This window comes from Salminus brasiliensis, chromosome 22 (genome assembly GCF_030463535.1).
Source record: "Salminus brasiliensis chromosome 22, fSalBra1.hap2, whole genome shotgun sequence".
Taxonomy (NCBI): Eukaryota; Metazoa; Chordata; class Actinopteri; order Characiformes; family Bryconidae; genus Salminus; species Salminus brasiliensis.
In genome coordinates, this window is record NC_132899.1 from 33556142 (window position 1) to 33570800 (window position 14659).

The 14659-nt window shown below is 46.9% G+C and overlaps 1 protein-coding gene across 1 annotated transcript; it reads left to right on the forward strand.

The window, feature by feature from the left end:
- The first annotated feature begins 8681 nt into the window (after positions 1-8681).
- On the forward strand, positions 8682-14659 carry LOC140543627 (uncharacterized). The gene is made up of 2 exons (XM_072666729.1): positions 8682-11483; positions 13110-14659. The coding sequence occupies exons 1-2, from the start codon at positions 8682-8684 to the stop codon at positions 14385-14387; spliced, it is 4080 nt and encodes a 1359-aa protein (XP_072522830.1). The 3' UTR covers positions 14388-14659.

Below are 14659 nucleotides of genomic sequence, written 5' to 3' on the forward strand. Positions count from 1 at the left end.
ACCTTGCCGCTTGATGGGAGCCACTGGAACCGGGTCACCTGTGCTATTTGCTTCACCTGTATGGATATGGCTCAATGGTGAACATGCAAACACTGCTGCATAATGAGTGTTGTTGAGATTGAGGTTCATGAAGCTGCAACATATTTTGGTCTAATCTGAGCAAATATGAATATATATATATATATATATATATATATTTAATAATCAATAATTACTGACTGGTTGATTGCACAGCTGTTGACCAAAGCTAAAGACTAAGACTGAGTAGCTCGGCTCCTGCACGTCAGGCATGGTTTCTGCTGAGACGGAGAAGACCCAGGAAAAGCTAAGAATGACTTACCAACAGTGAAGAGGAATAGGAAGGCACAGGGACGCCGTTTCTGGTCAGGCGCGAGAGGCATGTTCAGCTGTGTCTCTTGTTCTTTTGAGCAGACACCTGTCTGAAACAGGCTGTCTTCAAGAAATGAAGCCATTTCCTGTTGTAATGGTTTCCAGATAAGATGGAGAGATATCAGTACTGTGTGTGTGTGTGTGTGTGTGTGTGTGTGTGTTTGTATGTAGCGTTCCTCACAACCCACGCAAACACTGCCGTAGCGTTCCCTCCAATAGAGCTGGAGCTGATCAGCAGCACTGATGGTCTGGTTCCAGTGGCTTCTGTCCATGGGGTGGATGTATCGGGCACCTTCTTGAAGGGGATAGAGGTGTTGGGTGAGCGTAAGAATCACAGAGACACTTTGAGAAGAACCAAACTGTGATGTTCTAGACGAGTGGGTCAGAACATCTCCGAAAACATATCAGTTCCTGGTATCTACTAAAAGTGCTCCAAGGAAGGACAACCAGTGACCCAACACCAACAGGGTCATGGGTGCCCAGGGAGGATGCTCATGGAGGTCCCACCTCACAACTTACAGGACAGGCAAGGTGGTCAGAGGTCTTATGGAATCTAAAGGCTCCTATGGTCCTGTATAGCACCATTTTCAGAACTAAATAAAGCCCAAAACCAATTTGTCGGTACTACATGGGAAAAAAAGGTTCTTTAAAAGAACCACATATGTTTGGTTTTTTTTGCTGCATTTGGGGTTGCTTTGGTTCTATATAGAACCATTACCTTTATTCAAGCCCCCCCACAGACATTCAAGAGTATGGTTATTAGCATTGCGCTGTGAAGTAATGGAAGAACTGTGCTCTCTGGAATGATGGTGGAGGAGTTCCATCCAGTGTCCAACATCAGGACCTCACTTAGTGCTCCTCCCAAATCTAGTCAAAACCCTTCTTCTCTGGACAGTAGAGACAGTTACTCCAACAAAAGCAGCTCTTTTTAAAACCCTTGATTTCAGAAGGAGCAGGTGCCCCAATACTTTTGCCCATTTAGTGTTTATAGAACCATTGCTTGTGAGTAAACACTGGAAGGCTGTTGAGGAGATCAGTTTCAGCATCTGATGGCATCGGTTCAGGGGTAGGGCAGCACTGTGGGGCCAGCCTGTGTTGCCCCATTTGTTTTGAAACACAAGACTGTTCAGGCGGGACACTCGACACGGGCTTCTGCCTTCACATGCCTTTCAGCGATGTGGGATGTGTGGATTCTCTGCTTGCACAATATGGCTCTTCCCAAGGTGTCATCAGCTATGGGTCAGCGGACCATGGGCAGGAAGAGCTGGACAAGGCAGAGCCCAGGTAGTGAAGACGCTGACACCAGAAAGTCCACACTTTAAATATCACTGTAAGGGAAAGTGGTAGTGTGGCGAGTGCCGGCCTCGCCCAACATCACTACCGCACTATTGCATTGTTTGCATTGCATCGCCCTCCTGCACTGACCGCCGGCCTCTCCCAGCATCTGCATTGGCCGCCTGCGGTGGTGACATCACTATTGTGGTGTTAGCATTGCTACTGCACCAGCCACTGACCTCACCAGCATTGCTACCGCAACGCTAGTCACAAGCCATGTTTGCGAGGTCCTGGACGCTTCACATTTAAACACTAGTAAATATGGGGTCTACATCTTAAGGCGCTGAGGGTGAGGTTTGAGTCCTTGCTACAGGAAACAGAATACAGGTTAGAGCAGATAGTTTGGTCCCAAACTCCCCACGGTTGGAACGCCATTGACCATTCTATGCAGCCAGTGGCAGCCCGGCAAAACTAGGCCTGCCTGGTTGTTCTGGTTTATAGTTGAACACCACGGACAATGACTTGATCAACCAGCCAGACAGAGCAAGACCCCCCATTCTAACCAGTGTAGGAAGTGTAAGCCACGCCCTTTTCACGAAGCCCATGAAAATGAGGTCAAAGCTACGTCGCACCTATTTAGCCGCATTTAACTGACAACTCAGCTGAGATGGAAGGAACTTTATCTCCTTCCTGTTGGGTTTTTTGATCAGTTACATGGCAGGCCTGCGAGGTTTTGGTTATTTTGGTGTCGGGAAATGGCAGCCAGACCTTGACCTCTACTACTATAAGAAGAAGCCACTTGCATGACCTTTGCCCTCCCTTGCTGACCCCCTCCCTAGGCCTCTAGGGCTCAAGCACTGCATTCCCTGTGCTAGCTTCTTGGGTGGTCGTCATGTTAAGGGCTGCTGTGTCATTCACATTGGCGGAAATATTGGAAATACTGGAGTTCGCCCTCAGTCTGTTTAGTTAGTGCATACTGCATGCACTATATGGACAAAAGTATTGGGACATCTGATCATTCATTGTTTCTTCTGAAATCAAGGGCAATAAAAAGAGTTGATCCTGGTGTAACTGTCTCTACTGTCCAGTGAAGAAGGTTTTCTACAAGATCTTGGAAGAGGAGCATTGTTGTGAGGACTTGATTGAATCTGATTTTATGTTTTCTGACAAAAGGTGAGTGGTGCACTCATTGGTTGGGTTGGGTGGTAATTTCCAGATGGGATGTTGCAATGGGAAGTTTGCTCCAGAGCATGTCTGGACCCGACTTTGCAGCAGCAGTAGCTATTAAAGTATTAGCAGCACTGCTATTAGCAGGAGCTTTGTAAGAATCCAACTGCAGATGGACAGTGGACTGCTCGACTGCACATGTTCTAATAGAAACCGAATCTCTGAAGAATTCATGACCCAGCAAATATCCCAAATCTCTCATTAAACAATTGGAGAATTCCCACAGAATTCTCCAGCAGCTTGTGTTCATAGCAGTGCCCCAATGCCATTCCCTTACACACATATCCCAACTGTAGCTTGTATTTAAAAGCTTTTCTCAGATTAATGTTCTGGAATTGATATTAAAATGATTAACATTAGCAACTAATTTGAATTACTTAGCTGCTAAGAGTCTACAGCCCTCGTTAATTGTAAAGGACAAGGTTCAGACAATGCTACAGCGTTAGCATCCCAGCTGCCTGTCATGCCTTGGCAGCTCCACAAAGCCTATAGCGCCACTGATGCCAGTGGCTACACCCTTGCAGGATCCAAAATAGCCTAGGCTACTGAAGGGAGGACTGATAAAGACAGGCAAAGTGGCATTAACACATGTCTAGGATATTTGTGGGCTGTTACCATTGACTGAAGCGGTCAGGACACGTGGTGTTGATAAATAATGTCAAAACCAGACATTATCTGTAGCCCGATTGAGTCTACAACTGCATGTCTGTGTCATTTTCTGAACTTAAATGCAGGGAACAGGTTACATTGTAAATCCTGTCAGTCACATGTTTAATGAATGTATCAGAGTACCTAAAAGTGTTGTTTGTCCAGCAGCGATCTCGTGTCATTCAGTATCCCGTGTCAGTATTACATAAACATATTGCCCGTGGCCTTGCCAGTTGCACTCGAGTTCCTAGAATTACTTTGGGGTGTTGCCAGTCCTGGGCCACATGTCCCGGCGTCTAGGGCAGGGGTGTCAAATCGGGTCCCTTCCGGGCCACGGCACTGCAGACTTCAGCATTCTACCTCATTGAACGCACCCGATTCAACTCAGCAGCTAATTAGCAAGACCGTAGAGAGTTGAACGTAGCGCGAGGCCTGTGGTTCTGGCCAGCTGCCATCTTATTCTCAAGACACCCAAGGGACCGCTCAGGCACGAGCAACAAGCACGGCCGTCCTAAAAGCAGATATTGGTCAATCGGGACTGGCTGCCGGAGCATCGATAGAATAACTGAGTCACAAGGTGGTTTGTTTACGTCTACTGAAGACAGGGGCTCATATTTGGAGCTCTTGTTGCAGTTTATGCTGCAGATGGCTATGATTAATCTGTCTGCCTGTCGAGGCAAGAGGAAGACCTCGTGCCATTTACAACATAACTGGATATTTTCATTCTGTGTCTGTGACTTTTTCTAGGCTAGAGGATTTATTTGAGACCATAGTGACCTAGTAGCAGCATGAGCATTGAGCTCCATCCGATACTTTCCTAATGAGTTGGATGGCAAAACTTATCATCCAACATCAGTGACCGGCCTGACCTCACTAATGCTCTCATTCTCAGGGCTAATTGCAATCAAATCCTTCTTGTAGCAATGTTCCAACATCTAGTACAAAAACAAAACATTCCCAGAAGAGTAGAAGCTTCAACTGCTGCAGTGAAGAGGGGACTACCTGCTAATACCCTTGTTTTGATAAGCTGTCCACAAACCTTTGGCCATATATTGCTGCTTTCATGCTTGTAGAATCTGCCCCTGTTGTTGGTAATCTTTTAAGGGTACGCACAAGGCTCTGAGTGGCTCAGCAGTCTAATGTGCCGCCACTTATGGCGGGGATTTGAACTTGCAACCCCCCAGGCCATGCCGCTTTGCTATCAGCTGCCAGCGTCCAAGAGGGCACAGTTAGCCATGTGTAGATGGTCCACTGTCCTGAGAGCAGAAATATGTGGTGATGAAGAGAGAGAGAGAGAGAGAGAGAGCATCTCCTAATGATCCAAGAAGCTCAGATCACACAAGCTCATCTGTTAAGCATGGTGGAGGTAGTGCACACCAATTTCTACTGATGATATGAACTCCTCATTGAAGCAGCAGTAGAATGAACTCAAGACTTTGCAGTGGTCCAGCGGCCTAAGGCTCTGTCACTGCAATCAGAGGATCGTTTCGAATCCCAATCATGCTGCTAGCGCAATTGGCCTTGCTCTCTTTAGGGTGGGTAGATGGTGCTATCCCCCCACATCACTCTAGTGCAGCACTGGCTGTCACTGGTGTCTGCTAGCCGGTGCATCAGAGCCAGGTATATGGCACTTTCCTCCAGGCGCATCTGTTGGTTGCCTGGTTGGCGGCAGTTCGAAAAAGAGGTGTGGCTGGGTCTGCACATGTCAGAGGGGGCTTCACAAGTGTTGGGGGCATTGCATGTCATGGGGGAGGGAGAGAATAAGTACAGTTTGGGGAAATGTCTATCCATTCTGGAGCAAAACAATGACCCAAAACACACTGACCACAAAATAGAGGACCTCATCAGGGGGACCAGCGGAAAATTTTAGACTTGCCAAGTCCAGCTCCCAAGCTTAACCCAATTTAGCAACATTTAGCGTCCTCAAGAGGGGGGCGAAGGGAGGAACCCCTACCAGCCAAAACAAACAACAGCTGCACAAAGCTGTGGAAAAGCCTCACACCACAATGGACAAACAGATATTTTAGGTGACTACTAAGGGGACAAAAATGTCCCTCTCAGGGTCCTTATTCTACTCAGTAGCTACTGAGTTCATCCACGTTTTGGCCTGGCCACCAGGAACCCAGGAGCTCTTGGTCCCTGCTCTGGCCAATGGGCCACCCATGCCAGTATGCGCTTGCCCGCCACCGCAGGCAATCAGTTACAGTCCAGTGTCCAGCAGCTGTGGACGATGGCATGCCTCTTCTCCTCCGCTGCCGGACCATGTGTGGACGTCCATCATCTCAAATGCACCATGCACATCTCCGCTACCACCCGGATCTCCTGGGTTGGGGGTGGTGGTGGTGGAGGAATGCTGCGGTGCTCCAGTTGTCCTATTATAGCCTTGCCTGCCTGCCTGTCTGCATGCAAGAAGACGCTGTGGGGACTTGACACAAGAGCCTTTTGGAAGCAGTCAGCCTCGGTTGCTAAGGGTAGAAAGCCATTTGCCCACTCCCCCCCTCTGACTTTCCTGACGGGGAGGTGGGCGCGCTAGCAGACGGTTAAAGCGCTCCAGCACTGTCCCATATTCTCACTGCCGACTAGGCCCCTAAGGGAGCGTCATTTCCACACATGTTATAGAAGGGACTTTCCCCAGTGGAGGATATGGGGAGATAAGTGCAGGAATAGCTTTTATATGACCAGCTCCGTTATTTCAATCTCCTCGCTGCCCTTCACTGACAGCCTGTCAAGGGTTTCAGCTCCAGCTGTTTTGCTCTTGCTTTGTGTCTCGCTGAACCATCTCATCTGTAGTACTGCTTGTTTAAAGGACCCTTAAGGTTCTTGTGGACCCACATTGACCCCACTTGCACTTGCTGGATCAGCAAACGACCTTTCTAAACACATGTCAAGTATCTAGGCTGTGCCATGCGATAGATTCGCTGACATATGAGAGAAAGATAAGCAGGCCACTACTGTAAGAAATCCATGATGCTTGAAATAGAGCAGCAGAAATAACATGGCACGGTACAGTAAAGGTGGAAGCGGGGCACAGTCGACGGCCTTGGAGGCCTGGAATCAGTCGTCCTGTTGAAAGGAACCGTGAATCGGATAGAAATTCTAACAAAGTAAAATTGAGTAAGATGAACGGAGGAGGAGCTTATTCGCCCCTTAGAAACTCGAAAAGCACCAATTACAAGCATGTAGAGTCAGTGAGCATGGCTAGTGCAAGCCAGAACCAGGCCTAGCCTCTCATGGTAGTTGGGTTCCATCTGCTTCTCATTCCTCACTTCAAGTTGTGTGCCACTTGTTGGGGTGATGCAAGGGGCTATATTTGACTCGCCTGTTTGCAAGAGACAAATGAGTCACTTGCCCAGCCACCTACACCAAAACAGCCTGAGCGCCCGGCAGGGAGAGCAGGCAATCAGCTCTGATTCTGAGTGTGACTAGCCGGTGTCGTCGTCTCTTTAGGGGAAGGCCGGGAGGCAATAAGTGGACAGTTATAGCGCTTATGCGCCCAAAACCAAAATAGCGAATGACCGTTTCCATTTCATCTGCCTGCCACCGGACACCAGCTGGCTGTGCCGATATGTGCGCTCACTAGCCCCTACCCAAGATACTACTGGTGTTTGGGCTCACCGACTGCTGCGTTTTGTCCACTCTCTTGTACTTTCTTGCCCTTGCACATGGATTTCTACACCTGCCCTTCGCTCTGCCACGTCCATATGAGGAGACGTCCTGTAGTATTTGCTAATCAGTGCTAACTGAAGACAGTATCTTCTTCGGGGGGCGGGAGGGGGACTTCTACTGCAAGGATTTCTGTGTGGTCACCTCTGGAAAGCCTCAATGGATTTGTTAATGGATGGAATATGGAAGGTCGATCGAGATGGAAAAGGTAAGTCAGGCATTGTTAGCTTTCTTATGATTGACAGCGGATATTTATTCAGTGGTTTTGCATGAATTATTTTTTCTGGGGCCTTCAATGAATTTAATGACACTAGGGCAGCTCCTTATAACTGAAAATCTCACAGGTTAAGTCAAAGTCCAAGAAACAGATCCACTAGGCCACTAGATGAAGAATGTGTGAACTAGCACTGGTTGATAGCAGTTACCTCTTGAAAATGTCTAATATTTTTGGATTTCCTGAAGAGTAATTCCTTTTTTCTTCAGAATATTTGACGTATTTAAGCAGATATTGAATGCTAGTCAACATTTTTATTTTTCATTTAATAGTGAAATTACTCTGATTTTCAAAACTTAGCCGTGAGGTTATTAAGGGCTTGTCACCCTACTGTAGTTCTTGGTTACATGTAAATAACAGATGTAGGGAAATCATCCAGACGGCAAGTTGATATGAAATTATGAGCACTGGAAAAAAGAGGTGGCGTCCAAATCATCTTGGCCACTTGCTTTGTGGTTCATGGTTCATAAATTTCTCTGGGGTTTTGCCCTTGGTCAGCACTGGAGCTTTGTCAAGTTACATAAGGTACAAAATACTACCTTAAATCCAGATCAACCTGCACTGTGAATAGCTGGTAGCTGTATCATTTCTTATTGTATGAGAGGCTTTAAGATAAGTGTGGATTAATAAAGTTAAGTATAGGTTTGCATGTTTGTGTGAGCATAGATATTTAGAGAAGATTCATTGGCAAATTCCTAAAATGCACAAAATATTCTCCAACACTGACACCTAGTGTCAAAAATAGCAGCACAAAAATTTAGCAAAGCATTCAAAAGACTTTTGGGGAGGTTCTCTTCACCATGTAAACGTTGAGCTATTTTGGTAAAGTTGCCTATCTTCATCCTCGTAGTCATCCTTGTGGTGCACATGGCTTGTGTGTTGGGAAGGCAGAAAGGCATCCGCCCTCCTCTAAAAATAGCCTGTGTTTGGCATGGCATATTTCACTTCACTGTACTTATCCACAGGATGGCTGGCTAGCCACATACCTCAAAAGAAGGTCAGAACATCAGCATGCTTGCCTGAGGGAATTTATGTAATGTATGTTCATGTCTGTTCTTGTTTTTATAGGAAAATCATAGTAGCTGTAAAGTTCTTCTCATGGCAACCTGAGATGTCCCCCACTTCCGCCTGAAGAACAAGGAACGAGGACTACACTTTCACCATGAACTGTATAGAGAAACGCCATGCGGGCCACAAGGCAAGCATGCAGCACCTCTGCTACCTGGACAGCTTTATGGACGAGACGGATCGAGAAGTCATGAGCCTCACCGACCGTGCCTTCAAGAGCCTGTGCATCGGCGACGAGGCGATCTACAACGACTCAGAATTCTCACCACCGCTAGTAAGCTGCTACAAGCCACTAGCAGAAGAAGTCCCTAAAAAGACTCAAGAGAGCTGTTCCTTCACTGTCAAGAAGCATGAAACCCATCCCCTCAATGGTGTGAATGACATGCCATGGCACATTAACAAAAACTCATCACTCTTCACAGCATTTGCAGCCAAAAAAAATGGAGATACCACCAAGATGCTCAATGGGGACTCATGGGATAAATCAGCACTGCTTAGCATCCAACGAGAACTATCGGAATTCTCCTCAGATTATCAGAACAGTATTGCAGATAAACACGGTTTCCAGGTCAAGAATCATCTTAAATCGTCAGAGAAAAGCAATAAGTCAAGCAAGGACACGTCTAGTCAGTCAGGGAAGTCAAGCAAAAGTAAACACAGTAAATCCAGCAAGCTGAGAAAATTAAATTCCAGAAACTTCTTCCTGCACAGTGAACTCAGCCCATTCCAGTCCTGGAGGGACTTGAATAAGTTTCCTTTCGGATTGGAGAACATAGAAATTTTCCAAAGCAATGGCCCACCTGAATGGTATGATTCCCCGCTATACAAAAAACTAACCATGTCACACAGCTTACATGTTCCGGGGTCAAACAAGGAGGTGGAACGCCAAAACACCTCAGTTCCAGCTCTTGAGGATAAACCAGAAGCAGAGATAACCCAGCACACAGCGAATGCTGTAACAAGCATACCTTTAAAACCAGAAAAACACTCTGAGTCTGAAACTCACACTAAGTCTCAGATTGTGCTGGCATCCTCTGGGTCTGAGCAGAGGTGTCAGTCCGAAGGGGACCACTCTGCCCCCTGGAGGAAAAACAGAAGCAGAGCAAAAAGTGTGGTCCCTCCTGTCGGCCAGTCCCTTATGAGTTCGCTCTCCTGCGAAAAGACAAAGGCTGTAGATGAGGATGCACTACCAATCAAAAAGGAGGTTAGGACAATGGAAGAACAAGGCTCCACAAGTTCAACTCCATTTAACATTTTGCAGCTGCTAACTCCGGTCATCCCCTCCAGGCAGGGAACAGGAAGCTCAGAGGTGCTACAAGCTGTTCTCTCGCCGTCAACCCTTGATTTACCACTGCTTCCTGAAAGAGAGAAGCGCCCATCACCTGAGATCAAACGGGAAGGCTACAAGTCCATCGCATCAAGTCTGCTTTTCAACCTCAAGGACAACAGAAAACGGGTCAAGACAATGTACAGCCCACCAAAGTTCAAAGGTTTAGAGCCGGCAGACCAAAATAAACTGTCTCCTCTGATTGAACAGGTTCTTACCAAGGATGGTCAGGAGGTTGCAGAGATTCCTGATGCTGAAATCACATCAGCTGTTCATCAGAAAGCTCCGGCAAGTCTTCCTCCAGAGGCCGCAGGCCAACAAAAGTATACCCCCAGTGGACATATAAATGGGGGGTTGCCAGATGACTTCTTGGCACTGAGTCTCCTGCAGCCTTTGAAATCAAACAAGAGCCCTGTTGTTAACAAAGCCACATACCCATCTTTAAACCTGTACCGGAAAGCTAGTCCGGGTGAGTCAGACACTAAAACCATGCAACCAACACTGAGTGTCCCTGGTTCTCATCCAGGCACTAAACACGGACAGAACACAGGTCATCCTGAGATGCAAGGTAAAGACCTGCAAAGAAAACCTACGCCAGCACTAAATCTGAACAAGCCTACTGACCACCCGAACAGTGATGGCACTCTTATGAACGTTGATACGACTAAAAGAACAGCAGGAAATGTACAGACTGAGAGTGCTGATGCTGTTACTCTAAAGGAAAAGTATCCTCTTGCATTTCTAAAGAAGCACAGTACAAAATCAGATGCACCGACCCTTTCAGGTAGCAGGAATCTAGACAACCTGGGAGAAACGGGGACGGCAGAGCAAAGACCTGTGAAGGACAAAGGACGGATGGAAGCAAAGCCTAAGCATCTATTTTCCGCGAGACAGAACAACTATATCAAAAGTCAAAGATACGTGAGTGTAGATGATGAGGAGTGTGGACATGGTGGAGAAGAGGTAGCTTCTGCACAAGGCAGAACTGAGGTGGAAAAGGGTAACAGTGGCGATGAGCTTTCAAGGATTTCAGAAAGTGCAAATGTCAGGGAAGAGAGGAAAGGTAAACCGAATGTAGGTCTGCAAAAAGTTAAAGAGGTAGTTGATGGAAAAATGGAAGATGCGCCTATTCGTGAAAGTGTTGAAAACGCTGCCTCCAACATAAAGGACAATTTTGTCCCCTCCAAGAATGTGTTGGGTGTTAGCAAAGGTGATGGTTTTTCAATGAAGGGGAACACATCTGCCAAAATAGCACTGTTTGCTGCAAAGGAACAAGTGCACACCAAGGCAGCTGTAGCTCTGAAGAAGGAGAACCAAGCCATGGATAAATACGAGCTAGCGAAAGCAGCTTTGGAGGAAGTGATTGCCGAGCGAAATCAGAGAAAAAAGCAAAGTCAGAACCTTGCAGATGACCAAGATTTAGTAACGCAACAACAAGACGACTACAAGCAGGCGAACCAGAGTCAATCGAGTCAGAAGGACACGTTAGAAGCTGCTACAAAAGACAGGAGAGGAGGCCGGAAGGGCTTTTCTGATCTTAAATCCAGCAGCCGAATCGTTCAAAGTATGTCAGAAAGGGACACCAAACATGGAGAAAGTCATGTGGCCGAGGTAAATTTAGCCAGGCCTTGTAAGCAGGAAGGTGCTGCTGAGCATGGCCAGCGTGCTGCTGGGCAGATGAAATATAGAGAGAGGGACAGATCTGGCAAACATGGACAACAGCTTGAGACTGATAATGTCAAAGCCCTGGATAAAGTAACTGGGCGTAAAGAAAGAGAGCCTGCACCTACAAATATAAGTCTCACGAAAGAGAGTTCAAGGGTTTCTAATATTGAGAGTAGGCTCACTAGGCAAGGTGAAGAAGACTCTGCTCTTGAGAAGAAGGGCAGCGCTTTTAAACCAGAGGTTCCTCCAAGAAGAGGGAGAGCAAGTTCTCAAAGTGACCAGAGATCAGTGTATGAAATCGAAAGAAAGGAAGATGGATCGAATAAATCAGGTAAACATGAGCAATCGGTAAGCAGCGAAGTCATGAAAGGGAGGTCACAGGATAGAGGACCGGTAAGGGGACATGTGTCAGCCCTGAAGGAGAAATTTAACAAAGAACAAGGACTGAAAAACAAAAGTGTCCATGAGTTTTTGGCTCAAGGAGAAGGTATCAAGGACAGTCCTAAAAAAGACAAAATAAAACCAAAAGATACTCTACAGAAGGTCTCGGAGAGCACCCCTGCAATTGAAACTGCATCAAGAAACCATAATCCAGAAGGAACTGCCATGAATTCAGGCAAGGAACCTGACAGATATTCAAAACTACCAAAGAGGCAAGTGGAAGAGTCAGCTAGAAAGGACAATGATGCTCAGGACACTCAATTGATTAAAAGTGTAAGTGTAAATCGAAGGAACGATGAGAAAAGAGTCATAAGGGAGAGTACTTGTGCTTCGGAAGCTTTGGAGGTTCTGGACAATCAAAATAGGTCCAAAGATTGTGGTACAAATCCTGTCAAAGAGATTTGGCGTGACATTTTTGAAAAGTCCCATGCAGAGCAGGCCAACCCCAGCTGTGCATCTTTGAAGGAAACCACTGCAAAGACACCAGAAACCTCAGAATCCTTAACAGCAGACAACGGTCCAGTCGAAAGCGTCACAGTTTACGACATTCTTAACCAACCCGAGTTTTCATCACCGGTAACCCTTAAACAAGTCGAGCAAGGCAACCTACTTTCCAATCCATCAAACGAATCTTCCCTTTCCCACAAACTAGACGAAGGTGAAGGTGATCTGACAAGTCCAACAAGAACATGCGATGAGACCTTGGAGAAAACAAGTGGGCCAGGTCTTTCTGAGAGGTTAGGTTCTCCTCCAAGTGATGTGGACAAGGGAGGGTGGGTGCGCTGTTTGATGGAAACAGCTAGAAATCTAACACCGACCAGTCGGTCCAGTGCATCTACTCCCACCATGGGAAAACCTGCTTTATTCAAAGTAAAAGACAATACATTCAGGGCATCTCCTATTACCAAAACCGTAAGACCTGTCCTACATAAAACTGTACCAGAAATCACCCAATTGTGGTCTCCTAGGGAAAGCTGGAGTGGATCTGAACGGGGCGAGGAGGACCATTTCAAGTACTGTGTAGAAGTGCAGAGTCCAACTATACTTTCTCCTACTCCACCTTTGACACCTGCCAGAAGCCCCCAGTCTGACCAGTCATCAATGCATCTCCTATCTCCGTTGGGTTTTCAGTTCACCACAAGCAGGGACAGGAAAGGGCAGCTGGATTGCCTGACAGTGCCGGAAGAGGAGGAGATGCGATCTGCTGTGAGCTCGGTTTCTGAAGGAATAGAGAGTTGTGGAACGAGTGCAGGAGATACTGTGGAAGAGACTACATTCATTCCCCTGCCTACAGAAGATGCAGAGGAGTCTAGAGCACCTAGCGAGAGATCTGGATCTGCCTGCAGTGGCCTCGAGAGTCAGTCCCAGAGCAAGCCTCCTGCTGTCCCTCCGAAAACAGAGAAAGCCCTGCGGCGTGCCATGAAGCTGACCACGAGGAGAATCCAAAAGGCAGACTCTAAAAGCAAGTCGGAGCGCAAAGGCCGGAGCAGTGAGAAAAATACCAGTCACAAACCTGAGAGGAGGCACCACAGTAGCGACAAAGTGCACAGTGGCAGATCAGAACACCGGGCACACAGCATAGACCTAGGTTGTACCAAGCAAAGCCCTCGAGAAAACGACAAGGACACACTTTTGCTGAAGACTCACAGGAGGGAAAGACATGCCAGGGAGTACAGTAATCAAGAGAGCCACTACGAAGAGACACCACGGCTAGACAGCCATGCAAATCAAAACAGTACCCAAGCTGAGCCAAAGAACTTCTCCAGAAATCAAAGGCACATTGAAAAAGAAGATCAGCTGGAAGCCAGGAATGGAGAAACCCATTCCGAAAGAACTGGTCGTACCAGTGGAAGATACCTACCTGAGAAGCTTGACCGTAGGGCTCAGAGTTTGGACAGATTTTTGACCGAAAAACCTGAACTCGTAAAGAGGCCGCCTTTGCGCCAGAACAGCGTTGAACGAACTTATGCTTCCAACATTGTTACACAGTCTTTCCCAATGACCCAAAGGAAGCTTCTGCAGGATCCCGATTCTGGACAGTATTTTGTTGTGGACATGCCAGTGCAGGTCAAGACAAAGACTTTCTTCGATCCAGAGACGGGAAGTTACGTCCAACTCCCAGTACAGTCTCCGGAAGCCTCCGTTCCACAAGCACAGTCAATGGAAGTTGTGAAGGCACCCCCACTTGTGCTGTATCATGGCTTTGTTCCGATGCCTGTCTCGACCTTACCTGCACAGAAGTCCACCATCAGATTAGGCTCTGTTGTTACCCCAGATGACTTGGAGCTGTTCGAATCCGGTGAGATGGAAAGGCATGACGCCATTTACCAAAAGCCCAATCCCTACCCTGAGCCTATGCATGTATCACAGGAGCACTTAGCAGGAGTGGAAATTGACAGTGTTAGATGAAACTATGATGACAACAAAGACATTACAGACCAATGGACGGTCTTGGATTTGAGTGTGTCTGAACAGTGAATGGGCTTTTTATCTGATGAATATAGTCCTTAAACGTGCTTTCACAAGAAACGGCATGCTGGTATGACATGGAATGAATGTTTGTTCCCCGTGTGTTTGGATCTGTGATGATGGCAACTGACCTGTAAATGTTTTCATTCTTATCGAAGTAAGTTGATGGTAGTTTTCTCGCTGCCTGAGGAGTTAACCTTTTGTAATGATAA

Bases quoted from the DNA above. Each gene is read 5' to 3' on its own strand.
- LOC140543627 (XM_072666729.1), top strand. From the start codon at position 8,682: ATGCAGCACCTCTGCTACCTGGACAGCTTTATGGACGAGACGGATCGA. The intron at 11,484-13,109 runs GTAAATTTAGCC...TTGGGTTTTCAG, and splicing joins GAGAAAGTCATGTGGCCGAG to TTCACCACAAGCAGGGACAG.